At 46.6% G+C, this 25418-nt stretch overlaps 1 protein-coding gene across 5 annotated transcripts; it reads left to right on the top strand.

The window, feature by feature from the left end:
* On the top strand, positions 1-24821 carry ehmt1b (euchromatic histone-lysine N-methyltransferase 1b). 5 transcript variants are annotated; one of them, XM_056432077.1, is made up of 26 exons: positions 3-687; positions 8988-9078; positions 9146-9690; positions 9800-10079; positions 10252-10400; positions 11241-11405; positions 12503-12577; positions 12674-12779; positions 13224-13367; positions 13477-13754; positions 14510-14748; positions 15347-15676; positions 16004-16086; positions 16189-16295; positions 16823-16945; positions 17016-17117; positions 18524-18628; positions 18836-18990; positions 19516-19677; positions 19764-19908; positions 19986-20063; positions 21784-21899; positions 21978-22064; positions 22416-22494; positions 22567-22742; positions 23596-24821. In XM_056432077.1, exons 1-26 carry the CDS (start codon positions 619-621, stop codon positions 23753-23755), a joined length of 4149 nt encoding a protein of 1382 aa, XP_056288052.1. In that variant the 5' UTR covers positions 3-618; the 3' UTR covers positions 23756-24821. The 5 variants fall into 5 exon arrangements, with proteins under 5 accessions (XP_056288051.1, XP_056288052.1, XP_056288054.1 ...); XM_056432080.1 differs by having other exon boundaries at positions 4-687; positions 15347-15568; XM_056432076.1 differs by having other exon boundaries at positions 1-687; positions 16004-16295.
* The last annotated feature ends 597 nt before the right edge of the window (positions 24822-25418 follow it).

Below are 25418 nucleotides of genomic sequence, written 5' to 3' on the forward strand. Positions count from 1 at the left end.
ATAATAATAATATATTGCATTTACTTTATTTGGAGTTATAGTGGTGGCCACTATCATATGTTTCAGTTCAAACTAATTCAAACAGTTTCAATGAATGTTTATCCATCTAAGATGGATAAGATAAAATAGCTGCAAAGAAAGGGCTGACATATGCAGAGAAACAAATGTTAGATAAGTTTCCTTAAGAGCTGAGCAAAGAGAGGAAATTAAACAGGCATAAACACAGATAAGAGGAATCCAAACATCTGGAGAGGAGATCCGTTACTGAGGGAAGACGAAGCAAAGGAGGGCACCTGCTGGTGTAACACAGACACGACAACAGGACCTCGATTTAACAGTTGCAAGTACAAGGGATGATTCAGAGAGCAAGATGCCCAGTTAAACCAGATTAACCTCAGGAAATTGTATATTTGCATGTGTATACATCTCTTGCATCTTTTGTTTTACTCTGTTTGAATGCTGCTCGTTATTGTGCTGTTATATAATCCACTTCTCTCTGATCTCAACAAGGTTATTCCAAACGATCTTAAAGGGCATTGTCAACATTGTTATTATTATTATTGACTGTATAATAAACTATCTTATTCCCAGGTGTGGCATGAGCCCGGCTCCGAATGAATGTATGTGACGTCATCGCGGGGTGGGCGGAGTTTACGTCCAGGCACCATGGCTTCGGTTGGACCCGAGGTGAGTGTTGTGAGCCTTCTCTACGCTAAGCTTGTTTTACTTTCTCAACGGTTGTCCGGACCGGGGGAAATATGTTCCGCCCCGGTGGCCAGAACCCCGGTGGTAAACCGGGAGGATTGTCGGCGTGGCGGTGCCGCGTTGTCGTATAAATCGCCCGCTGCCAGCCCCGCAGTCTCTTTGCTTTTGTGCTGGACCGGAGGGCAGCTGAATGTGCAGGAAGATGCTGCGCCCCGGAACATGAATACAGCCATCCGAGGCGCGCTGTGAGCTTCGAGCCGACGACGCGTTATACACGGTCCGGGGCTCGCGCCACTGTCCTGCTTCTATCCCCCTTTTTTTTAAGCGGTTCAAAAATGAATTGGACACGGACGTGTTTTGCGGTTGTACCCGGTGCTTGTTTTCGCGGTTTTACCGGCGTTGTCCGTCACCGGCTCCCCGGTGGCTTAATTTATACACCGCTGTTTTTAGCTAGCTGCTAGCATCCGTGCTAGTTAGCGGGACAGTGCACGCTTTCTCAAAACCAACCCCAAAAACAGCTTTTATTTCAGGGTTTAATGTGTCCTCTGAACGTCGGAGGCTAATCCTCCTCATGAGGTGGAACAGCTCGGATTCTACCCGGCAGATATTGTGGTATAATACCCTTCTGCTGTGCTGTCTGTTAGCTACATGATAATTGATGCAGTCAAGGCAACACTGGCTGCAGCCTCCCACTGTCAACATGGCGCGAGCTCTGAAACCGGCGTGGATGCGCATGTTTACCCATAAAACTTTCTTTAAAAAAAAAAAGTGTTTTAAATATGTTGTTTCCTCCCGGTGCAGTGTTGTCTTTGTTAGCTATTGCCTCCCAGTCGGTGTAAACCAGTCCAGGTGTTGGGCTGTAACAAAGTGTGTAAGGTTTGAACTTTTGGCTTCGACTCAAGTCTGCAAAAGTGTCGGATCTTTTAAGTCTTTGTTTCTATTTTTTTTTTTTTTGGAGATCTATTCTCGTGCGGCAGAGGTCGCTCGAGCCGCGTTGGGGTGCGAGGAGGAGAATAAACGTGAGGGACGCGGAGCTCCTCGGCCCCGGTCGGTTTGCACGCAGAACTTTTCTGCCCTGTTGATGCATTTGACACGTTGCTACAGTGGCCCGGAAGGGTCAATTCACCCATATTACACACAGCAAGATGCACCTGGAGGGAAAGAGCCATGTGGATGTTTTAGGTTTCATCCGTTGATATTTTTCTATATCTATCTTTAAAAAATACAACGTATTTGCATTTACATTACATCACATGTCATTTAGCAGACGCTTTAGCAAGTGCATTCGACCTAGAGTACAAACTAAGAACAACAAGAATACAGAAAGTAACATTTCCTCAACATAGTCGAACTACAAAAGTGCCATAATAAGAGCTATTTAAGAGCCACTGAAGTGCTAATCTGTGTTTTAATCCAGATATAGTCGGAAAAGATGTGTTTTCCGACTAGACGAGATGTCTTTATTTATTAGAAACAATGCCCTGATATCATCAGACCCCAACATCAGTTTCCACTAAGTCTATTTTTATTTATTTTTCCCACAGAAATAGCTCAAACGAAGGGATGGGATGACCAGTCCTGCAGAATCAATGTCAATCAATAGACTTATAACCCTCTGATAAACGTTGATCACGCTCAAGTTATTTATGAAGGAAAAAGTTAAAGTTCCAGTTTTTCAAATGCTGAATTAAATGAGTCTTTGTTTAATTGAAAACAAATATTGTAGTACTTTCTGTGTGCGTACAGACTTCATATGCATTGCATGGGACGGAGGACATTTTATTTTACAGTACCATCCTCAATGTTCAACAACACACTCATATTTTCACCAAATAAAGGTGTCGATTTCAGCTCGAGCTTCGACCTGTATATCTTTGCACCGCACCAGACGGGTGTTCCTAATGTCCTTATCACTCAGTGGACTGTGTGTGTGTCTGTGTGTGTGTGTGTGCGTCACAGCAGGCCAAGAGGTTGGTTGAATGTCAAGCAGTTCTTTGGAACGGCCACGGTTGGTTTTGTGAGCTGTTTGGTTGTGATGTTGCCGATGCCAAAACAAATGCACAAAAAAATAGGCACGTAGTCGTCGACCGTGTGACATTCTTGAAGCGGGTATTATTTGACGTGATGCAGTTCGCTTAATCGCAAGCGGTTGGAGGAGAAAATCCAGAAATACAGTAGTAATCACAAATATTAGTCCTATGAATCTAAATCAATTCAATGTTCCAATAAGTTAATCAGCCTGATACGAATACCTGAACGTGTGTGTGTGATATGATTGCGGTTAAACCCTTCAGTAAAACATCAACGATTGATTAACAAACAAAGGATGAATGCCGTCTAACTAAAGGATTAACGACGGTCGGCCACAAGTGAAAGATCATTTTCATTAGTCTCATCTTCACTATCTGCTCGCACCTGTCCGACAGGTACTGCAGACAGGTCTTCCAACATTCGCTCGCTGTGCAAATACAGTAAAGAACAAAGAAAAATAAGACGTCATTCTTATTGGGACCATGAAAACCTTCGTAGACCTCCGGATCATTTTGATATGGGTACAGTTTACAGACCCTTCTGTCATATCTGTAGCCTCTGAATGGCTATGTAGCTACTTAGCTACGTAGCTTTGTGCACAGGGTATCACATTGACACAGTTTTTCCCACACTGACTTCATCCAGGGGCATTTAAAAAAGAAATTTGGGCACTTTTTTAAACTTGTGAAATAACATTTGACCTTTTGTTCTAAAATAATTTATACTTGTTTAGGTTTACAGTATATGAGCAATTGTCATAAAAATTACAATAAGAATATTATGCAATTATAAGACTATTAGGCAGTAGTCTACAGAACCAGAGTGTTTATTTATTTCAACCAAAATCAGACAATCATATTCAATTTGTATTATTTCTTTGTGGTTATTTATTGTTATTACATTATGTTTAACAACCATTACAAATTCTAACATTTCTTTGTTTTTTAATAATTGTTTTATGATTTTTTTGTGTGTATCTACCTAGTACAGGGAATACAGATATACACAAAATAATAACATTTAATATGATTGTCTGATTTATGTTTTCTGTTTGTTTTTTGTTTTAAAAAAACGAAGAAAAACACTTTAAATCCATAGACAACTGCCTAATAGTCTTATTACTGCCTAATAGTCTTATTATTGCAATTTGTATGACAATTGCTCATATGCTATAAGCCTAAATAAGTATATTTATTATTTTTTAACAAAAGGTTAAATGTTATTTCACAAGTTTTAAAAAGTTCCACAGTTTCTTTTTTAATGCCCCTGGATTTCAGTCAGTGGGGCAAAACTACAGTTCATCGTCGGGTCCTTTTTCTGTGGTTGCTTTTGCATTTCCTGTGAATCCGTTCCCTCAATAGCAGCTCGGCGTGTTCTTCATGTCTGTGACTCGGATATCTGTTGAAGGCAGCGGCTGCTTCTTTTGCCGCCGTCGCCCTGGAGACAAAAGACTCGTGTTTTCAGAGGTCGGGATGCGGCCCGGTGGCCACCGCTTACCGGCCTCCTCGCTGACATCCAGTTGGCTCCTGGGGCCTTTTCACTGCCGCCATTTTCCCTTTCCCTTCATGTTCAGCTGGCGCCCCGAGGTGGCCGTCCTCAGACCGGCGTCGGGAACACACGAGGGCAACGGGCAAAGCTGCCCCGAGGAAACGGAGTTACGAACTTGTTGAAAACATCGTGGCCTGTATGACCCGGTCCAGTCGACTGGAAATGAGTTATAATGAGTTATAATTGTTAATAGTTGTTTAAAAAAAATGTAAAAACAATAAATAATCCTCTCTGGATTGCCTGTAGGTACACAGAAAAAATCAATAAAAAAATAATTTAGAATTATAAAAAAAACGAAGAAATAAGTTATAACTTGTTAATAGATGTTTAAAAAATGTGAGAACAAAAAATATCCACAAAGAAATAAGAATAAAATTGAATGTGATTGGCTGATGTTTGTCTAAGAAAACCCTTTAAAACTGTAGACTACTGTCTAATAGTATTATTATTGCATAATAGTATTATTATTGCCATTTTTATGACAATTGCTCATATCCTGTGAGCCTAAATAATTATATTTATTACTTTTTAACAAAGGTTAAATGTAATTTCACATATTTCAAAAAGTGTCCCCAATTTCTTTATTAAATATCCAAGGATTTCAGTCAATTGGGCGAAAAATTAGTCCCCTAAAAAATATGTAAATGTCCCACCCTGCCTCAGATGCACCTGCTTTGAGACCACCCCCCCCCCCCACACACACACACACACAATCTAAACTTGATTGACCATATATATATTTCCATTTTACAACATTAAAAAAGGACACAATGGTTCTTGCTCCAGAAACTCCAGCTGACTGGACGTTGTCGTGAGTGAGAGACGAGGACCTGAGGGTCTGCTCCAGGGGGACCCTTCACTGAGGGTCTGCTCCAGGGGGACCCTTCACTGCCAACGGGGGTCCTCTGGTCTCCAGGAAATGGAGTTGTAGTCTGAGCTGACTGAGCATGCTCCGTGGAGACCCTTCTGGAGAGGAGGACCGACAGAGGGAGCCACCAGGTCACGTGACCGGCGAGGTGAAGAAAAAGAAAAAAGGGAGCAATCTGTTCGACACATTCTCTCTCTCGCTCTCGTTCTCTCACACACACACACACACACACACACACACACTCTCACTCTCTCTGTGACGCCGCCTCCTTCTCAATGGAGGCCGTGAGGAGACGGCAGGTACGGTGCTTCCTGGACACGTCGGCTTTGAGAGGTCTGAGGAGAGACGCCTCGTCTCGCCCTCCGAATCCTTTTTTTAGACGTTTAGAAAAAAGTTGCCGTCAGGTCGGTTTTGAGCTCTCGCCGTCTTCTCGTTGAGACGGGTCCTCGGTTTCTACGCTGCGAGTCTCGATTCTCCCCCCCCCCCCCTTCGAACATCCGGGTGAGGCTCCCGGTGTGGACCGGGATGGTTGTGACTCCGCGGTCAGCGTGTCAGACCCTTTAGATGACCACCAGGAAGACCCCAAAGTTGAGATTTTGAGCTTCTCAGGAAGACGGGGAAAACGAAACAAACGTTTCCGATGCCTTTTTGTCTTCGTTTTAAATACTGCGTAGTTTTCCTCCACGCCTCTCATAACACAGCGAGGACGTGGACAATCCCCGCTGGGTGGAGCGTCTCACAGCCTCGAGGATTCACACGTGCTCAACGTGAAGGGATCCCACCGATGTGTGTGTGTCACCCGACGACTCGTTGTTGTCCATGGGTGTGCTTTTTAGCGTTTAGCCTAATTTGGGTGTTAGCGGCACGTGGGATGAGTGTGTCGGCGTACCACAGGGTTCGTACGGTCATGGAAAAACTGGAAAAGTCATGGAATTTTAAAATGGTCATTTCTAGGCCTGGAAAAGTCATGGAAAAAACTTGAATCATAAAAGTTTGGGAAAAGTCATGGAAATTGTTATAATCACATGACAGCCGAGTTTGAAATATTTTATATGTTTTTTAAAGAAAGACGCTCAAAATATAAGCCGGCGTACGCTCTCAATACGCAACATTTTCTAGATTTTTAATGATTATACCGAGATTTCAGTTTGGTCATGGAAATTTGGTTTAAAGTCCTGGAAATCCACTGGTCAACATGTGTAAGAACCCTGTACCATGTGACGTGTGCTTTCTGCCTTCAGTGTTCAGGCCTCCTGTGGTCGGTCTTAGATGGTGCATTAGAATATTTAAATATCCCCTTATAATCTGTGAAGACCTTATTTCTAATGAGCTCCAAGCTGATTTATGTGTAGGTGTTCCTGATGTTGGAACGTGAACTCTGGGTCCTTTTCATTTGTTTTAATCAACCCGTCTGGAGAGCTTCAGTCCGAGGCCCATCCGTCCCCATCCTCGACCCCCGAGCTCCCCCATCGAGTGGGAAGCCGCTGCGATGGCCGCCTCGTGTCGGGAAACACTCTGGTTGCGAAATGGCGGAGATCTGCAGACGGGCTTCTCTCCCTCCCCCCCCCCTTCCTTTCTGTTTCCAGTGTCACTTCCACTTTCCGCCACTAGGGGGAGGGCTGAGGCCGGTGTTGTTGTTTTTCTGGTGTGTGTAACTGGCTCTCCTGAAGGAAGTGAAGGACTCTCCTTCTCTTGTGCTCCCTAGAAGCCTTGAGCCCTCACACCTCAGAGGATGGACCCGGACTAGATGTTCTTTGGGGAACCCTCTCAGATCGGCGCTCCTGGTTCTCGTTCGACAAGTTGCACGTCCCGCTTCGGTTCAGGGACGTTGGAGAAAGATTTGGGAACTCTGTCCTGGTGGGAAGTCGGTTTCTTGCAGGTTTTCAGTCTGTTGAACCCTCGGCTTTGACTCTCTGAGCCTTTGGAGAGGAGACAACTCAATCGCTTGAATCCTTCTGCTTCCAGTGGCCTCTGTCTCCCACCGCTCTCGTGATTTTGGATTAAAAATAACGTTTCCTCTGCATTCTCGATAAGACCCGAGCCCCAAAAGATGTCCGCGTGCCTCCACCTGCACGTCTAACTGGGTACGAGCGTCACACTCGGTCCAGGGGGACGGGCCGTAAAACCTTCCCGATGAGACCCGGAGAGGAATGCCGTGGACACGCGGACGTCGGACCACTTGTTTTTGTGAAGAGTGAAGACGAGCGGGGAGGCCCGGGCGAGCACAGCTGGAACCCCGAGGGACAGCGTGGGTCAGTGACGGGGTTCGTACGCTCATGGAAAACCTGGAAAAGTCATGGAATTTTAAAATGGTCGTTTCCAGGCCTGGAGAAGTCATGGAAAAAACTTAAATCATAAAAGTTTGAGAAAAGTCATGGAAAAGTGTCATAATCACATGTTCATTTACGCCGAGTTTGAAATAATTAATATGTTTTTTAAAGAAAGACGCTCAAAATATAAGCCGGCGTACGCCCTCAATACGCATCATTTTGTAGATTTTTAATGTTTATACCGAGATTTCAGTTTGGTCCTGGACATTTGGTTTAAAGTCCTGGAAATCCACTGGTCAACATGTGTAAGAACCCTGTAGTGATGTCTTCCTGTTGGGGGCCTCTTGTTCTCGTCTCCTATGGGGAGAGCCAGGGGTGACGGTCTGCTCAGGAGGAAGAGGGTTTCACATTTCCTGGTTGCCTCCTCCCCTCCTCCCCCCTCCTCCCCCTCCTCCCTGTGTGATGCAAGCCGACCCGTGGGTGGCTGAGCGGTCCTCTTGAAGCTCTGGCTGTGCGTCTCCTGCTCCTCCTGGTTGGCTGTGGCCGCAGGAAGACAAGAAGACGGGACAATGGAAGCGTCCGGCGGGGGGGGGGCGTCTCTCGGCTCGGGGACAAAGACGCGTCACTGAAAAGAGGTTTTCACAACGGAAGTTGGTTTCATGCAGATCCTGATGCTCGAGTTGGGCCTGTGTGTGTGTTTGTTTGTAAAGCAACATCGGCACACATTCTTCTGCTTATATTCATTTTTTTGGTATCATTTAGGGTGTCAATCACGTCAATCACCTGAACCCTCGTCATGAATTGAGTGTATTTGGCTTTTTTTTTTTATGATTCAAAGAGGACAAGACAGCAGGAAGTCTCTACAGCTCCCGCCGGAAACTAGAAACACATCTTTTCCGACTATCTGGATTAAAACACAGATTAGCACTTCAGTGGCTCTTAAATCGCTCTTATTATGGTACTTTTGTAGTTTGACTATGTTGAGGAAATGTTACTTTCTGTATTCTTGTTGTTCTTAGTTTGTACTCTAGGTTGAATGCACTTATTGTAAGTCGCTTTGGATAAAAGCGACTTACAATAAAGCGTCTGCTAAATGACGTGTGATCAGGGTTCGTACGGTCAAGGAAAACCTGGAAAAGTCATGGAATTTTAAAATGGTCGTTTCCAGGCCTGGAAAACTCATGGAAAAACCGTAAATCATAAAAGTTTTGGAAAAGTCATGGAAATTTGTTATAATCACGTGTTCATTTACGCAGAGTTTGAAATAATGAATATGTTTTTTTAAAGAAAGACGCTCAAAATATAAGCCGGCGTACGCTCTCGATACGCATCATGTTCTACATTTGTCATGTTTATACCGAGATTTCAGTTTGGTCATGGAAAATTGGTTTAAAGTCCTGGAAATCCACTGGTCAACATGTGTAAGAACCCTGTGTAATGTCATGACATGTGATGTAAAGGACACGCCGGGCTTTTGGAGTTATTGATTGTTTTGAAACCGATTGAGTGCAGAAGGTTCCTGATTCCTGAGCTCTGCGTTTTGGTTTCCTCTGACGCGTCTTCAGCCCGCTGGTCTCGCCAAGGGCAGCGTGGATAAGGGGGCGTCCACCAGGAGAGGGGAGGTCGACGCCGCGAGCGCCGGAGAGCAGCAGCCAGGTGTGTGTCCGGCCTCCACCGGCGGCTTTTGAAGTCGACTTTGTTTACGTCGTGTTTTCCTCCACAGACGGAGACGCCAGGCTGTCCTCGTCGCCGCCGCCGGAGACGATGCTCAACGGCGCCGAACGCGACGCCGCGCGGCACAAGAGCCCGACGCGCGGCTCCGCGGCCCTCGCCAACAACAACAACAACAACAAGACTCTGCTGTCGCCGAATGAAAACGGCACGTCGGACGTGGAGCCGCCGCACGGCTCCGTCACCGGGAGCAACGGGTTCATTCTCGCCAAGCCGCCGCCGCCGCAGCAGGAAGGCGGCGCCGTGGCCAAGCCGGCTCCGGGGGTTTCCCCTCACAGGACTAACTGGTTGCCTTTGGGCTCGCCGGCGGGGGGCCGCGCGGCCAAGGCCCCCCCGACGGCCTCTGGGTGCGCGCAGAGTTCAGCCGCACTAAGGACTGACCCCGGCACGGGGACCGCGTCGGGACGGGAGGCGCCGGACGCTAAGAACGGCGCCGCCTCGCCTCCGGCCCCGCCTCCGGCCCCGCCTCCTGCACTCGTCACCATTCACAGAGCTCGCAAGACCATGTCCAGACCCGCCGTGAGTCCGGCACAGAAGGTAAACAAACCGGCCGTTCCTCTCTCTCGTTGCTTCCTGTTTGGGCGATGTCGTTGAAATCGGGATGATCCTGATAACTGGTTGTTGTTGTTGTTGTTGTTGTCTGCAGCTTCTTAACCGGGAACTAAGAGAAGCAAACAGCGCCAAAATGGAGAAGATGGAGACTGGCGTTGCGCCCGACTCTCAGAAACCCTCGCCGCCGCCGCCCTCCCCTCAGAACCATCTACCTCAGAGTCCGCCGGAGACGACGCCAGCGTCCGCACAGACGGCTTCACCAGCACCTCCTCTGGCACCTCCTCCGGCTCCGGAGGGTCCTCCGAAGCCCCCGGGGGCTTCTGCGGCTCCTCAAGCTCGACCGGCTCCTCCGGCGCCGTCTAAGCTCCAACTAGGTCAGACAGACGCCACGGGAACCGATCACAGGTTCAGTTATCAGAGCGTCATCATCTATTGGCGGTTGTTTTGTAAACGTGTGTGTGTGTGTGTGTGTGTGTGTGTGTGTGTGTGTGTGTGTGTGTGTGTGTGTGTGTGTGTGTGTGTGTGTGTGTGTGTGTGCGTGTGTAGGTCTGTACTCTGGATCCTTTTCGTCCCGGAAGAAGAAGAGGAGGATGGGAATGTACAGTCTGGTTCCCAAGAAGAAAACCAAAGTGCTCAAGCAGAGAACCATGCTGGAGATGTTCAGCGAACTTCAGAAGCCTGCCAAGAGCCCGCAGGTCAGCACCACACACACACACACACACACACACACACACACACACACCCTTTGAAGGCACAACGAGTCCGATTACCAATGTGTAGACCATGTGAATCCCCCTCAATCGTCACTTCTCACCCAATCAGGGAGCTCGCCGGTGTCTGTATGAGCAGAGTTGTGACCCGCTGCCTGGTTGTTGTTATTTGTCTGGTTTTCATCAACCTCTATTAATAAGTAGGGACCGGGCGCCAAGAGGAAGCCACGAAAATGGCGGACGCGTCGTCCGATGAAGGGGAAAAAGCTTATTTATAAACGAGTCAAATCCTCCTCATGGTGCCTTGGAGTGATCTCTTCCTCGAGCCTCCGGGTTGACGTCTCGTCGAGGAACAAAAGACCGATTAATTGATTTTATTTTTTTTAACGTAGCCTGTTTTTCTGTTCCGAAGCTTTCGTGAAAAGTCCAAACGTGGAGAGAAGTAAACGTGTTCCAGGGGTGCGTTTCTCTGATAAATAATCAAAATAAACTCGTAGAATGTCAAAGTTAATATTCACTTCTTTTCTTTTCCTTATCAAACGGCCTTCTCTCACCAAGCTAAGACCTTCAATGTGGCGTTGACTCATTTTAAAAACACACTCCCACTCGACAGGAACACTGCTCCCTCCGGTTCGGTCCAAATGAAGACCGTAATTTACAGGAATAGATGAGCTGGCTTTGTTGTTCTCATTGTGAACTCGGCTGCTCCTCCCTGAATCTTGTCATCCTGAGATAAACATTTAATTTATGAGATGAACCGGAACCAAAGCCATCGGTCCCGAGTTTCTTTATCTTCGAGATTGTGACGGCCGTCTTGTGTCGCAGGCCAAAGACGTCCCGAGCGTCAACGGCGAGAAGGTGGACAACGCCTCGGAAGAGGAGGAGTCAGAGGAGGCGGTGTCTGAGGAGGAGGCGCGACCGCGGCCGCCGGAAGAACCGGCCGGCGCCGTCCAGAAGGCGACTTCTGAAGCATCTGAACCCGCCTCTCAGGTAGGAACACACCTGGAGGATGTTTATGGAGAAGGAGGAGACAAGGAGAGGAGAGGAGGAGAAAGCAACCAAGGGGAGGAGACGAGGGGAGACGAGAGGAGAGGATAGGAGAGGAAAGCAACCAAGGGGAGGGGAGACGAAGAGAGGAGAGGAGAGGAACAAAGGAGAGGACAGGAGAAGAGAGGAGAAGAAGGCAACCAAGGGAAGGAGAGGTTGAGCAGAGAAAGAGGTGGAGGAGGAGGCAACCAAAGGAAGGAGAGGAGAGGAGAAGAAAGTAACCAACCAAGGGAAGGAGAGGCGAAGAAAGCAACAAAGGGGAGGAGAGGAACTAAGGGGAGGAGACGAGGGGGGAGGAGAGGAGAGGAACTAAGGGGAGGAGACGAGGGGAGAAGAGAAGAGGGGAGGGGAGGAGAAGAAAGCAATCAAGGGAAGGAGAGGGGAGCAGAGGAGACAAGGAGAGGACAGGAGAAGAGAGGAGAAGAAGGCAACCAAGGGAAGGAGAGGGGAGAAGAGAAAGAGGTGGAGGAGGAGGCAACCAAGGGAAGGAGAGGAGAAGAAAGCAACCAACCAAGGGAAGGAGAGGAGAGGAGAAGAAAGCAACCAACCAAGGGAAGGAGAGGAGAAGAAAGCAACCAACCAAGGGAAGGAGAGGAGAGGAGAAGAAAGCAACCAACCAAGGGAAGGAGAGGAGAAGAAAGCAACCAACCAAGGGAAGGAGAGGAGAGGAGAAGAAAGCAACCAACCAAGGGAAGGAGAGGAGAAGAAAGCAACCAACCAAGGGAAGGAGAGAGGAGCACAGGAGACAAGGAGAGGAGGAGGAACAACAACTGTCATCACATTTTTTTCATGCACTACATAACGAACAGAATATTTTGGGTCTTAAGAGAGTTGGTGATGACATCATAGTTCAAGGCTTCAGGTGCTTTACTGTGCCGTCTGTCAGGTGAGCTCATGGTCAGCTGGGAGGAGTTTAGTCAACACCTGTTCGGGTATTTTATTTAAGATTTTGAGATGTAGCATCTTTCTGATGGTCATGTGTCATGTGACCTCTGCTGATGACCTCTGCTGATGACCTCTGCCCTCTGTCGGCCGTGCAGGTGGGAGACGAGCCGGAGTCCGATGAGTCTGAAGAGGTGGGCGGAGAGGGGGGGGGCGGCTCAGAGTCCGACCAGGTAAGCCGTCTCCCCTCGGCCTCGCCGCTTCCCGCCGTCGTCTCTTTTTAAATGAAGGCGGTTGTTTCACGTCGTCTCCGTGTTCGTCTGCCGCAGAGCTCGTCGGAGTCCGGCCTGAAGAAGAAGTTGAAAAAGAAGATGAAGAGGGACGCCGCGTGGCTCCGGCCGTCCAGGAAGCGGAAGAGGAGCATAAAGGCCCAAGGTGACGCACACGGCCAAGAGATATTAATGATGGAGAGCCCAGAGCGGCATGAGATCGAGAGAATCTAGAGAATTCCCGACTCCTCGAGTCCATACAGACCATGAGCTCACAGTCCCTGACCTTCACTTTTACGACTCTTATGGAAGTCACAGTTTAAAATCCATGAAAAAGAGACGGAAAACTGGTTGGGAGCTAAATATTTCACTCGTTGCTCCGGCTCATGGATTTCAGTATTTCAGGGTATTTCTTGTCTGTTTCCATGCCACGCCTCCTCTTTAAACAACAACACGAGGCGTCGCCGTCTCTCTCCGTTTTGTGAGTGGTGTGGGGGTCAAAGGTCAGGGATGTCGTACGTACAAAATCCACTGAATTGAAAGTGACCCGAACGCCCCGGTAAAGAAACGGCGGAGCGTTTCTCGTCCTGATCCCCGTCGCTCTGCTCAGATCTGGAGGCGGCGGACGAGCCTCCGGCTCCCGCCCGGGCCCAGGTAGCTGATGGGAAGGAGCGCACGCAGATATCCTCGACGTCGACCGCCGACCTCGACCTCAACAAGCCCCGGGAGCCCACGGTGCCCTCAGAGAGCAAAGGTGAGACGAGAAGAATTGGAACGAAAGAAGTTTGCCTTTGTTGGGCGAAAGAATAAGAAGCGTTTGATTTGGGGGCGGAGTTAACCCGGAGCTCGCCTCCTGTGCGCAGGCGCTCCGGCGTCGGTGCTGGAGGAGGCTCAGGAGCTGCCGCTCTGCAGCTGCCGCATGGAGACGCCCAAGAGCCGAGAGATCCTCACGCTGGCCGACAGGAAGTGCATGGCCACGGAGAGCGTGGACGGCCAGCTGACGCGCTGCCAGGGCGCCGTGCTGAAGCACGAGATGATGCGCCCCGCCAACTCGGTGCAGCTGCTGGTTCTGTGCGAGGACCACCGCAACGGCATGGCGAAGCACCAGAGCTGCCCCGGCTGCGGCTTCTTCTGCAGGGCTGTGAGTCACAACATGTATCACAATAGTTTAAACTCTGTGGATGTTTCACGGTGAAATGAATGAATCCGTCTCTCGTCACGGAGGTGGAGGAGGTGCGTCTGAACCAGGAAGGAAAGATGAAAGAAACCAAGTAGAAGCAATTTAGTCTCATCTTAATTGTCACTTCTTCAAAGAAGATCTAAAAGTTTGTTTCTCTCTTGTCCAACATAAAGTTTAATTTAGTAATAATAATAATAGTAATAAAGTGCAAAACAGCTAACAACAACAACAAAGAAGATTTAGACAACATATAAATAAAAATATAATATATATACTGTATATAATATATATGTGTGTGTATATATATATATAATAATGAGATATTTTATTCATATACAAATTATATATATTTATATAATATATATATATTATGTATATAATATTTATTTAATATATATATATATTGTATATATTATGTATAATAATTATATATAATATATACATATAATATGTGTGTAATTAAAACTACAAAATCTAGTTTTTTTGTTTCCTGGGACTCAAACCCACGAGGATCAAGATAATAATAATAATAATAACTGCTGAATTCCAGAACTTATATATATCCATGAATGGCGGATTGCCTACACAAATATTTTGAGGTTTGTAAACGGTTAATAAAAAAAGACTGGAAAACAAATGTAAAACTCAATAATAACTCAATGAGGTGTGAAGAGCAACCAGATCTCCCGTTGACTCGTCTTCTCTCCGCGGTGCAGGGGACCTTCATGGAGTGCCAGCCGGACCTCAGCATCTCTCACCGGTTCCACCGCGCCTGCGCCTCGGTGCTGAAGGGTCAAAGCTTCTGTCCCCACTGTGGAGAGGAGGCCGCCAAGGCCAAGGAGGTCACCGTCGCCAAGGCCGACACCACCTCCTCCGTGCCGCCGGCGGCCGCGCTCGAGCACGGGCCGGCCACGCCCGGGGTCCCCGAGGGCCGAGCGGACACCACCACCGGCAGGTAAAGTACCACCTGGGGGAGTCGGATTGGCAGGGAAGTCACCTGGCGTGATTATCAGAGGATGTAGAGAGTAAAATATGAATAAGTAGCCTCCTGCAGCGTTCCTACGGTCATGGAAAACCTGGAAAGGTCCTCGATTTTAAAATGTTTCATTTTTCCAGGCCTGAAAAAGACCTTGAAAAAAATAGTCATGGAAATGTGTCATATTAATTAAGTTTTATATAATTAATATGCTTTTAAAAGGAAGACGCTCAAAATACACGCTCTTTCATACGAGTGACCACACCTTACCTGAAGAGTTCGGTGGCCATAGCAACGGTAGTTAGGGAAGCGGTCGGGTTAACCCACTGTGCCAGGGAAGTGTAGATTCAACCATGCGTGGCTACAGATGGAAAAATACTCATTGTTGGTTTAAATCCGACATATTCTCACTTTTTCATGTATACATGGAATTTGGCTTAAAGTCCTGGACACCCATTGGTCAACATGTGTATGAACAGTTTTAAGCGCAGCAATCAAGTATCAAGTCCCAAAGGAGAGTCATGCACTGTTCACCTGACCTCTCTCTCTCTCTCTCTCTCTCTCTCCTTTTCTCCAGCTCCTCTCGTCTGGCCACGGGGGCCGAAGTCAGCGGCCGGGCCGACAGCTCGCTGTCCGCTGGTTCCGGACACGGACTCGACGCCTCCGTCGTCCCCGGGTCGTCTCGGACCCCGCCGCCGCCGCCGCCGGTCGGGTCGGCAACAGCGGCGCCGCCCGCGGTCCTCCCGGGACCACCCAGGGAGACTCTGGAGAGCATCCTGGTGGCGCTGGACACAGAGAAGTCCGTCCCACCCACCAGACCACCGTCTTTGTCAGGGTTCATACGGTCATGGAAAACCTGGAAAAGTCATGGAATAAAAAAAAACGTATTATTTCCCGGCTTGGAAAAGTCAGTAAAAAAATTGTGGGGTCTGAAGTTTTGGAAAAGTCATGAAAATGTTGTTATGTTTATGTTAATTTACGCAGTTTGATTAAAAGAATAAACATTTATATCGATATTTATTCTTTCAATCAAACTATTGTCTCTCGTTCATTTGAGTTTTTTATATACTCAGATTTCACCAAATGTTTGGTCATGAAAATTTGGTTTAAAGTCCTGGAAATCCATCAGTCACCATGTGTATGAACCCTGCTCTGGGATTGATCCAGAAGCACCACAAAAACAAACATGTCCGACCTCCTCACGTGTTTATTATTTGTTATCCTCGTGTTTCAGGCCGAAGAAGCTGCGTTTCCACCCCAAACAGCTTTACCTCTCGGCCAAGCAGGGGGAGCTCAAGAAGGTCCTGCTCATGCTGGGTGTGTCGACCTCGTTATGCTTTCTTTTTCTTGTTCTCTTTCTGCATCCGCATCAAAACATTTTGGTTTTTTTAATGCTAAATGTCCCTCTTTTTCTCCCAGTGGACGGTATCGACCCGAACGTCAAGATGGACTCTCAGAACAAACGCACGCCGCTCCACGCCGCGGCGGAGGGCGGGTACAAAGACATCTGCCACATGCTCGTGCAGGTACGGTCCTCCCTACTCCTGCGCTCATGAATAAGGGTCAATGTGGGGTTTTCCATTAAATAACTCACACTTTTATTTATCAAATGAATTTCAAAATGAATATAAAATATAGTCACTGTTATAAATGATGATTTTTATTGTAAATATTAATGTGGTTCTTCTTGTGGCTCAAAGGAAGGCCAGTTTTATAGCTTCTCAGCAGCATAACTGTTTTCAGCTGCGCTCACATAAAAAGGGTTTTCAAGGGTTTTCTACCCCTCTGTTAGTCTTCTAAGGCGATAATACAATGTACCATTAGAACACTGGAGATGGGCCTCTACACACCTCTGTAGAGACTTCATTAAACACCAGAGAATAGTCATTTACCACATTAACTATGTAGAGAGAGTATTTATGATTAATTTAATGTGATCTTTATTGAAAAAAACAGTGCTTTGAAGAATAAGGATATTTCTACGTGACTCTATGTGACGCTTAAGGACCATTTCAAGCTTCTCTAACCGCCGTCTGACATCTTTCCTCTTCAGGCGGGAGCGAACCTGGACATGTGCGACGAAGACCAGCGGACGCCGCTGATGGAGGCGTGCGAGAACAACCACATGGAGACGGTCCAGTACCTGCTGAAAGCCGGAGCCAGCGCCACGCACAAGGTGACCGCTCGTCTAGTTTCTCTCTCCGTAGGCGGCGAGTAATCTGACGATGACGATGTGATTCTCTCAGGACGTGGAAGGGTTCACGTGTCTCCACCTGGCGGCGAAGTCCGGCCATTACAACATCGTGGAGCACCTCCTGTCCACGGGGCTGATCAACATCAACTGTCAGGTGGGTTCACGTTCTTCCAATCCGTCGTTTTTGATCCTCTCGGTGGTTTCAAGTTTTAGTCTCGAGCTTTTGCTCGTGGACTATGGAGGACTTAAAATGTCTTAAGTATAAATAAATAAATGCATTATTAAATATAGAAATAAATGTATAAATACAAGAATAAATAAATAAATTCTTAAATAAGTGTATAAATAAATACATAAATAAATATATAAATACAAGAATAAATACATAAATGAACAAACAAATGAATAAATACACAAATAAACAAATAAATGAATAAATAAATAAATACACAAATAAACAAATGAATAAATACACAAATATATAAATATAAGTTATACCTAAACAGGACATCATTAAATAAATCTATTTCTACCTTTCTGTATTTATGTGTCCACACGTATTTCTTCATTTATTTATGCGTGACATTTATGTGTCCTCATATGCAAATGATATGTAGGTACAGATTCCTGTAGGTACATGCTGCACAACATCAGGAGAATACGGCCTCTTCTTACTCAGAAGGCGGCGCAGGTTCTGATCCAGGCTCTGGTCATTTCACGCCTTGACTACTGCAACTCCCTCCTGGCTGGTCTACCTGCTAAGGCCATCCGACCTCTGCAGCTCATCCAGAATGCAGCAGCTCGACTGGTCTTCAGTCTCCCGAAATTCACCCACACCACTCCGCTCCTCCGCTCTCCACTGGTTACCGGTGGCTGCTCGCATCCGCTTCAAAACACTGGTTCTGGCGTACCGTGCTCTGAACGGATCGGGCCCCGTCTACATCTGGGATATGGTCACACCGTACACCCCGGCACGTTGGCTCCGCTCGGCAACAGCCAATCGACTTGTGACTCCTGCACCTCGAGCTAATCACTCTACATCCAGACTGTTTGCTGTCCTGGCTCCTCAGTGGTGGAACGAGCTCCCCACTGACATCAGGACAGCAGAAAGTCTCTACATCTTCCGTCGGAGACTGAAAACACACCTTTTCCGACTATATCTGGATTAAAACACAGATTTGCACTTCAGTGGCACTTAAATAGCTCTTATTGTGGTACTTTTGTAGTTCGACTATGTTGAGGAAATGTTACTTCCTGTATTCTTGTTGTTCTTAGTTTGTACTCTAGGTTGAAATGCACTTATTGTAAGTCGCTTTGGATAAAAGCGTCTGCTAAATGACATGTAATGTAATAATGTAAATATATTTATTTAAGCATTTATTTATTCTTGTGTTTATTTATTTGTTTATACATTTAGTTAAGCATTTAACGAACAAAAAAAAGGAAAACATAAATCAGACAATCATATTCAATTTGACTTTTCAAATACTATTAACAATTATAACTTATTTCTTATTTATTTTATAATAAATAAAGATATTTATTGTCACACAAAAAAAGGATGACGGAGGTTGGACCGCCATGATCTGGGCGACCGAGTACAAACACGTGGACCAGGTGAACCTGCTCCTGTGCAAAGGAGCCGACATCAGCATCAGGGACAAGGTGAGCCCGTCCACTCCGAGCCACGCTTCACACGCGCTTCACACACGCTTCACATACGCTTCACACACTCTACACACACGCTTCACACGCGCTTCACACACGCTACACACACGCTTCACACACGCTACACATGCTTCACACGCGCTTCACACGGCCATCAAGACGTCGTCTTCACTGCCGGTGTGCGTGTGTTTTCCCGTCGTCCAGGAGGAGAACATCTGCCTCCACTGGGCGGCGTTCTCCGGCAGCGTGGAGATCGCCGAGCTGCTCCTGACCGCCCGCTGCGACCTGCAGGCGGTCAACATCCACGGGGACTCGCCGCTGCACATCGCCGCCCGGGAGAACCGCCTGGAATGCGTCACGTGAGTTTAGAAAAAAAGAAATTGGGGGCACTTTTTGAAACTTGTGAAATAACATTGTTGTTAAAATAATAAATATACTTATAAAGGCTTTTAGGATATGAACAATTGTCATAAAATGGCAATAATTAGACTATTAGGCAGTAATAAGACTATTGGGTAATAATTAGATTATTCGTGTTTTCAGAAAACATAAATTTGATAATCATATTTAATTTCATTCTTATTTCTTCTTATTATTATTGTTGGCACATTTAAACAACTATTCAAAAGTCTAACTTATTTCTTAGTTGTTTATAATTTTAAATGATTTTTTAAAAGATTTGTTTGTGTATCTATGGGCAATAAAGAGGACACACACAACAAAGAACAAAAACAAAACGCTATGAAATGATCATAATTATTAGAGGAAGTTCTGGGGGCAGTTTCTGCCTCTCCTCGTGACATCAGGGGCAACATTATAATGTTGGTGTATTTCCATTGTTGTTGTTGATAAGCATGTGGGTCGTCCCCCCCCCCCCCCCTCAGGCTTTTCCTGACTCGGGGAGCCGACGTGTTCCTAAAGAACCGCGAGGGCGAGACGCCTCCGGACTGCTGCAGCCACAACTCCAAGGCGTGGGCGGCGCTGCAGGCCAACGGCCGAGAGAGGGACGCCAAGCTGTCTCGCGTGGAGGAGAAAGTCCTGCAGAGGTGGGAATGATACTCTGGGGGGGGGGGGGGGGTACAGGTCCAGGTGTGAACGGACCCTAACCAACGCGCGCTCTCTCCGCTCACAGCGACGTGGCTCTGGGCCAGGAGCGGGTTCCTCTTCCCTGCGTCAACTCCGTCGACGGCGAGCCTCACCCCGACGACTACAAGTACATCCCCGAGAACTGCGTCACCTCCCCCATGAACATCGACCGCAACATCACGCACCTGCAGGTGAGCGGCGAGCCTCCGGGCGCCGGCCTCCAGGGAGAGACACGGTCTGACCTCCACGTCTCTGCTTGACCCCTCAGTACTGCGTCTGTAAGGAGGACTGCTGCAGCAGCATCTGCATGTGTGGGCAACTCAGTCTGCGCTGCTGGTACGACAAGGTGAGGGCGCACACACACACACACACACACCACACACACACACACAGCAGTCTTCTTTTGATGGATAAGAAGGTACACTACCCTAAGCATCTTTAGCGTCACATTTTATGAAGACGTACACGACCGTTCAAAAGTTTGGGGTCACTTAGAAATATCCTTATTCTTCAAAGCATTGTTTTTATCAATGAAGATATCATTATAATGAATCATAAATACTCTCTCTACATAGTTAATGTGGTCCATGACTATTCTCTGGTGGTTAATGAAGTCTCTACAGAGGTGTGTAGAGGCCCATCTCCAGTGTTCTAATGGTACATTGTGTTATCACCTTAGAAGACTAACGGAGGGGTAGAAAACCCTTGAAAACCCTTTTTATGTGAGCGCAGCTGAAAACAGTTATGCTGCTGAGAGAAGCTATAAAACTGGCCTTCCTTTGAGCCACAAGAAGAACTACATTAATATTTACAATACAAATCATTATTTATAACCCCCTCAATGTCTTGACTATATTTTATATTCATTTTACAATTTATTTGATAAATAAAAGTGTGATTGTTCATGGAAAACACCAAACTGTCTGAGTGACCCCAAACTTCTGACCGGTCGTGTGCATAGAGACATCCCAAACCACGAGACGGTGTGTGAGCAGTGTGTGTAGACCGTGATGGATGTGTGTGTAGACCGTGATGGATGTGTGTGTAGACCGTGATGGATGTGTGTGTGTAGACCGTGATGGATGTGTGTGTAGACCGTGATGGATGTGTGTGTAGACCGTGATGGATGTGTGTGTAGACCGTGATGGATGTGTGTGTAGACCGTGATGGATGTGTGTATAGACCATGATGGATGTGTGTGTAGACCGTGATGGATGTGTGTGTAGACCGTGATGGATGTGTGTGTGTAGACCGTGATGGATGTGTGTGTAGACCGTGATGGATGTGTGTGTAGACCGTGATGGATGTGTGTAGACCGTGATGGATGTGTGTGTAGACCGTGATGGATGTGTGTGTAGACCGTGATGGATGTGTGTGTAGACCGTGATGGATGTGTGTAGACCGTGATGGATGTGTGTAGACTGTGATGGATGTGTGTAGACCGTGATGGATGTGTGTAGACCGTGATGGATGTGTGTGTAGACCGTGATGGATGTGTGTGTAGACCGTGATGGATGTGTGTGTAGACCGTGATGGATGTGTGTGTAGACCGTGATGGATGTGTGTGTAGACCGTGATGAATGTGTGTGTGTAGACCGTGATGGATGTGTGTGTAGACCGTGATGGATGTGTGTGTAGACCGTGATGGATGTGTGTGTGTAGACCGTGATGGATGTGTGTGTAGACCGTGATGTATGTGTGTGTGTAGACCGTGATGGATGTGTGTGTAGACCGTGATGGATGTGTGTGTAGACCGTGATGGATGTGTGTGTAGACCGTGATGGATGTGTGTGTAGACCGTGATGGATGTGTGTGTAGACCGTGATGGATGTGTGTGTAGACTGTGATGGATGTGTGTGTAGACCGTGATGGATGTGTGTGTAGACCGTGATGGATGTGTGTGTGTGTAGACCGTGATGGATGTGTGTGTGTAGACCGTGATGGATGTGTGTGTAGACCGTGATGGGTGTGTGTGTGTAGACCGTGATGGATGTGTGTGTAGACCGTGATGGGTGTGTGTGTAGACCGTGATGGGTGTGTGTGTGTCTTTGGTTGTGCGTCTTCAGAGAGGTTGTCTGCTCCCCGAGTTCTGCCGCGAGGAGCCGCCCCTCATCTTCGAGTGCAACCACGCCTGCTCCTGTTGGAGGACCTGCAAGAACCGCGTGGTGCAGAACGGAATCAGGTATTCACACGTGACCTCCGCCCAGAGGAAGGTCGGCGCTCCGTCTGCCGAGTCCTCGTAACTCTGACTGTGTTCCAGGACCCGGCTGCAGGTGTTCAGGACCAGGAAGAAGGGCTGGGGGGTCCGCGCCGTACAAGACATCCCACAGGGGACCTTTGTGTGCGAGTAAGTCCACAAGCACAGGACCGGTGGGCCATCAAGAGAGGGAGAGAGGGGGAGAGGGAAGGGAGTAAGAGAGGAGAAGAGGGAAGGGGGAGAGGGAAGGGAAAGGGAGAGAGAGGAGGGGAAGGAAGAGAGAAGGGGATGAGAGAGAGAGAGAGAGATCAACATTGTCAAAGCACATGAAAAACAAACGCTTGAACAGTTTATTTTCTAATCTTTGAAGCTCTATCTCAGTAACGTCTCTACGCTAATACGACCTTGAAGAAGTGTGTTTGTGTGTGTGTGTGTGTGTGTGTGTGTGTTTGTGTGTGTTGCATCAGCGGTCCCTCCAGCCCCTGACTCCTCTCTCTCCAGGTACGTGGGTGAGATCATCTCTGAGGCCGAAGCCGAGCTGAGGCAGAACGACACGTACCTGTTCAGCCTGGACGACAAGGTACCCCCCCCCCCCCCCCCCGCAGCCTTCTCCTCCTCCTCTGCTCTCTCGCTCATTCACCTCCCCTCCCAGCCACAGGACCTCTACTGCATCGACGCCCGTTTCTATGGCAACATCAGCCGCTTCCTCAACCACATGTGCGAGCCCAACCTGTTCGCCTGCCGCGTGTTCACGAAGCACCAGGACATCCGCTTCCCGCACATCGCCTTCTTCGCCAGCGACAACATCAAAGCCGGAGAGGAGCTCGGGTAACGCTTCAAGACGTTGTGTTCAGGGGGTGCACGGTCATGGGAAACCTGGAGAAGTCCTGGAATTTGTTTTTAAATGGTTATTTCCAGGTCTGTTTTTATTTATATATATATAACTTTATATATATAACTTTATATATATATATATATATATATATATACTGTTTTATATATATGTGTATATATAAATCCCAAAAACTTTTTTCTCCCAGGACTTTTCCAGGCCTGGAAATATCCATTTAAAAAAAAAAAATGTATATGTGTGTATATATATATATATATATATATATATATACATACATACACTTTTATATATATATATATATACACTTATATTGTATTGAATATTTATTAAATAACTATTTTCAAAGGCTTTTTTAATAGATGCTCATTTCTCACATGCCCCCATTTGAGAACCACTGATTTAATTTTATATACTGTATGCTTTGGAATTGTCATTATTAGTTTAAATACAACATTTCAACACTTTTTCATGTGTACGTCGAGATTTAAAAATAAAGTTTGGTCATGGAAATTTGGTTTAAAGTCCTGTAAACCCCCAAGTATGATTTAAGAATAAGAATATACACTTTTATTAATCCCCAAGGGGAAATTAGTTCTCTGCATTTAACCCATCCTTAGTTATTAAGGAGCAGTGGGCTGCGGTGAAGCGCCCGGGAAGCAACTGGGGGTTCAGTGCCTTGCTCAAGGACACTTCGACTTGCAACTAATGGGGAGAGCGGGGATCGAACCCACAACCCTGCGGTTGCAGGACGGCCCTCTTACCCCACTGAGTCGGCATTGGATTAAATTCCTCTACTTTTCAGTCATAATTAATTCATCTCTCTCTCAGATTTAATTACGGCGACCACTTCTGGGAAGTCAAGAGCAAGCTGTTCAGCTGCCACTGCGGCTCGTCCAAGTGCAAGTACTCGGCGGCGGCGATGGCGGACAGCACGCCGGAGGCCCGGCAGCAGCCCAGCTCGTCCAACGGGCCCTCCAGCCCGTCCTAAAGAACACGGAACAATAGAAACCCTCCCCACACCCGGAGCTCACGGACACACAGAACCTTTCCCGACGAACTCGTACTGTAGCTCCGCCTCCGCTCCAAACCGCGGAACCGGACGCACAATCCAATCCTGGAAGAACTTCTCACTGCTCACCAGCAGGGGGCAGCAACACGTCATGCATATAATGTCATGCGTTACCTTACGGGAAGGAGGACTGTGCTTTTTCTGTTCTTTTTTTTTTTAAGATGATGATGATGATGGCTTGAAATTGTTACAAGGCTTTTCTTTTTCTTATCGACTCGTGATTCTGGAACTTTTGGGGGCCGGGATGATGATGATGAGGGTCTCGTAACCTCGCCGTTCGGCCGGGTTTAAGTGACTTTGACCTTTGAACCTTTCCGGCGAGACTAGCCGATATAAATATTGACCTTTGTCACTTCCTCTTTGCCAACAGAGTCGATTATGAATTGATGAATTACCTAAAGATCTGGAGAAAAAAATTTGGATTGTTTTTCCTTTTTTATTTGCTCCTCCAAGCGAGTCGAGATCGTCTGTCTGAGAGAACGATGCTGTACCATTCCTCCAAAATGAGGCTTTTCTAGTCTGAATAAATTGGTTTTATTAATACGCATGTTGCCACCGAGGTGGAAGGATTTGATTAAACTGAAATAGAGTTTAAAAATGAGTAAATGGTGCTGACAGTTTTTCAAGTGAACATAGTTTGTAAGATAAGAGAACGTTTGACTTTTTTTTTTTTTATGTTTCATTTTAACTCCACTTTTTCTAAGCGTCGTTTACTGTAGTTGGGTTTATATATATATATATATTTTTTGTTTTGTTTCACGATTCTTATTTTTTTGCCGACAGAAGCCAAGCGATCTTTTTTAAATGTTAGTAAAAGCAGTGACTGTTGTGAAAAAAAAGTCTTGAAAGGTATAAATGATTTTTAAAAAAAAAATTAGAAAAGATGCAATCCATAACGTTCTGTTACATATTTCATGACCGTGAACCATCCATCTAATTGGTTGTATCTTTTTCAATAAATTTACTACTAATGCATTTATTCTGATACGCGTTACTTGTTACAGTTTCTTTCTGTTGTTTTTGCCGTGCCAGCCGGTTTGCTGCCATGTTGCCCAAAAAATGTGTTACGCAATTTGAACCCGGCGTCGTCCAATGGGAGGTCGAGAGTTCAAGAGCTTTTTCTGAGTTGTTTATTTTTAGCTTTATGGAGCTCCAAATCTCGACGACAAACGCTCGACTGAAAGATCTTCTTCTGTGAACAGCTCAGCTGCTGGCATGACGGTGCTTTAAAGTGTTTGGTCATACATTTAATTATGACTAAATTCTAGTGTCTAGCAGTCCAGCTGGTTTGGGTTTGATGTTCGTCTCGACCGGACAGTTTTTATTATGAAGAGTCCACGGGGCGTCGCCGGTTTTACTGATTACAAAGACAAGAAATAACTATCGACTGTAAAAAAAACAAGTAAAAAGGTACAATAGAGACTAAAGAGGTACAATGGAAGCTGTAAAAAGGTACAATAGAAGCTGTAAAAAGGGACAATAGAAGCTGTAATGAGGTACAATAGAAGCTTTAAGGTACACTAGAAGCTGTAAAGAGGTACAATGGAAGCTGTAATAAGGTACAATAGAACCTATAAAGAGG

The sequence above is a fragment of the Pseudoliparis swirei genome, chromosome 15 (genome assembly GCF_029220125.1).
Source record: "Pseudoliparis swirei isolate HS2019 ecotype Mariana Trench chromosome 15, NWPU_hadal_v1, whole genome shotgun sequence".
In the NCBI taxonomy this organism is placed as follows: domain Eukaryota; kingdom Metazoa; phylum Chordata; class Actinopteri; order Perciformes; family Liparidae; genus Pseudoliparis; species Pseudoliparis swirei.

Coding starts and splice junctions, on each gene's coding strand:
- ehmt1b (XM_056432076.1), top strand. CDS start 619: ATGTATGTGACGTCATCGCGGGGTGGGCGGAGTTTACGTCCAGGCACC. Junction 10,080..10,251: donor GCCGTCTAAGCTCCAACTAG/GTCAGACAGACG, acceptor GTGCGTGTGTAG/GTCTGTACTCTGGATCCTTT. Junction 22,495..22,566: donor TGTTCAGCCTGGACGACAAG/GTACCCCCCCCC, acceptor CTCCCCTCCCAG/CCACAGGACCTCTACTGCAT.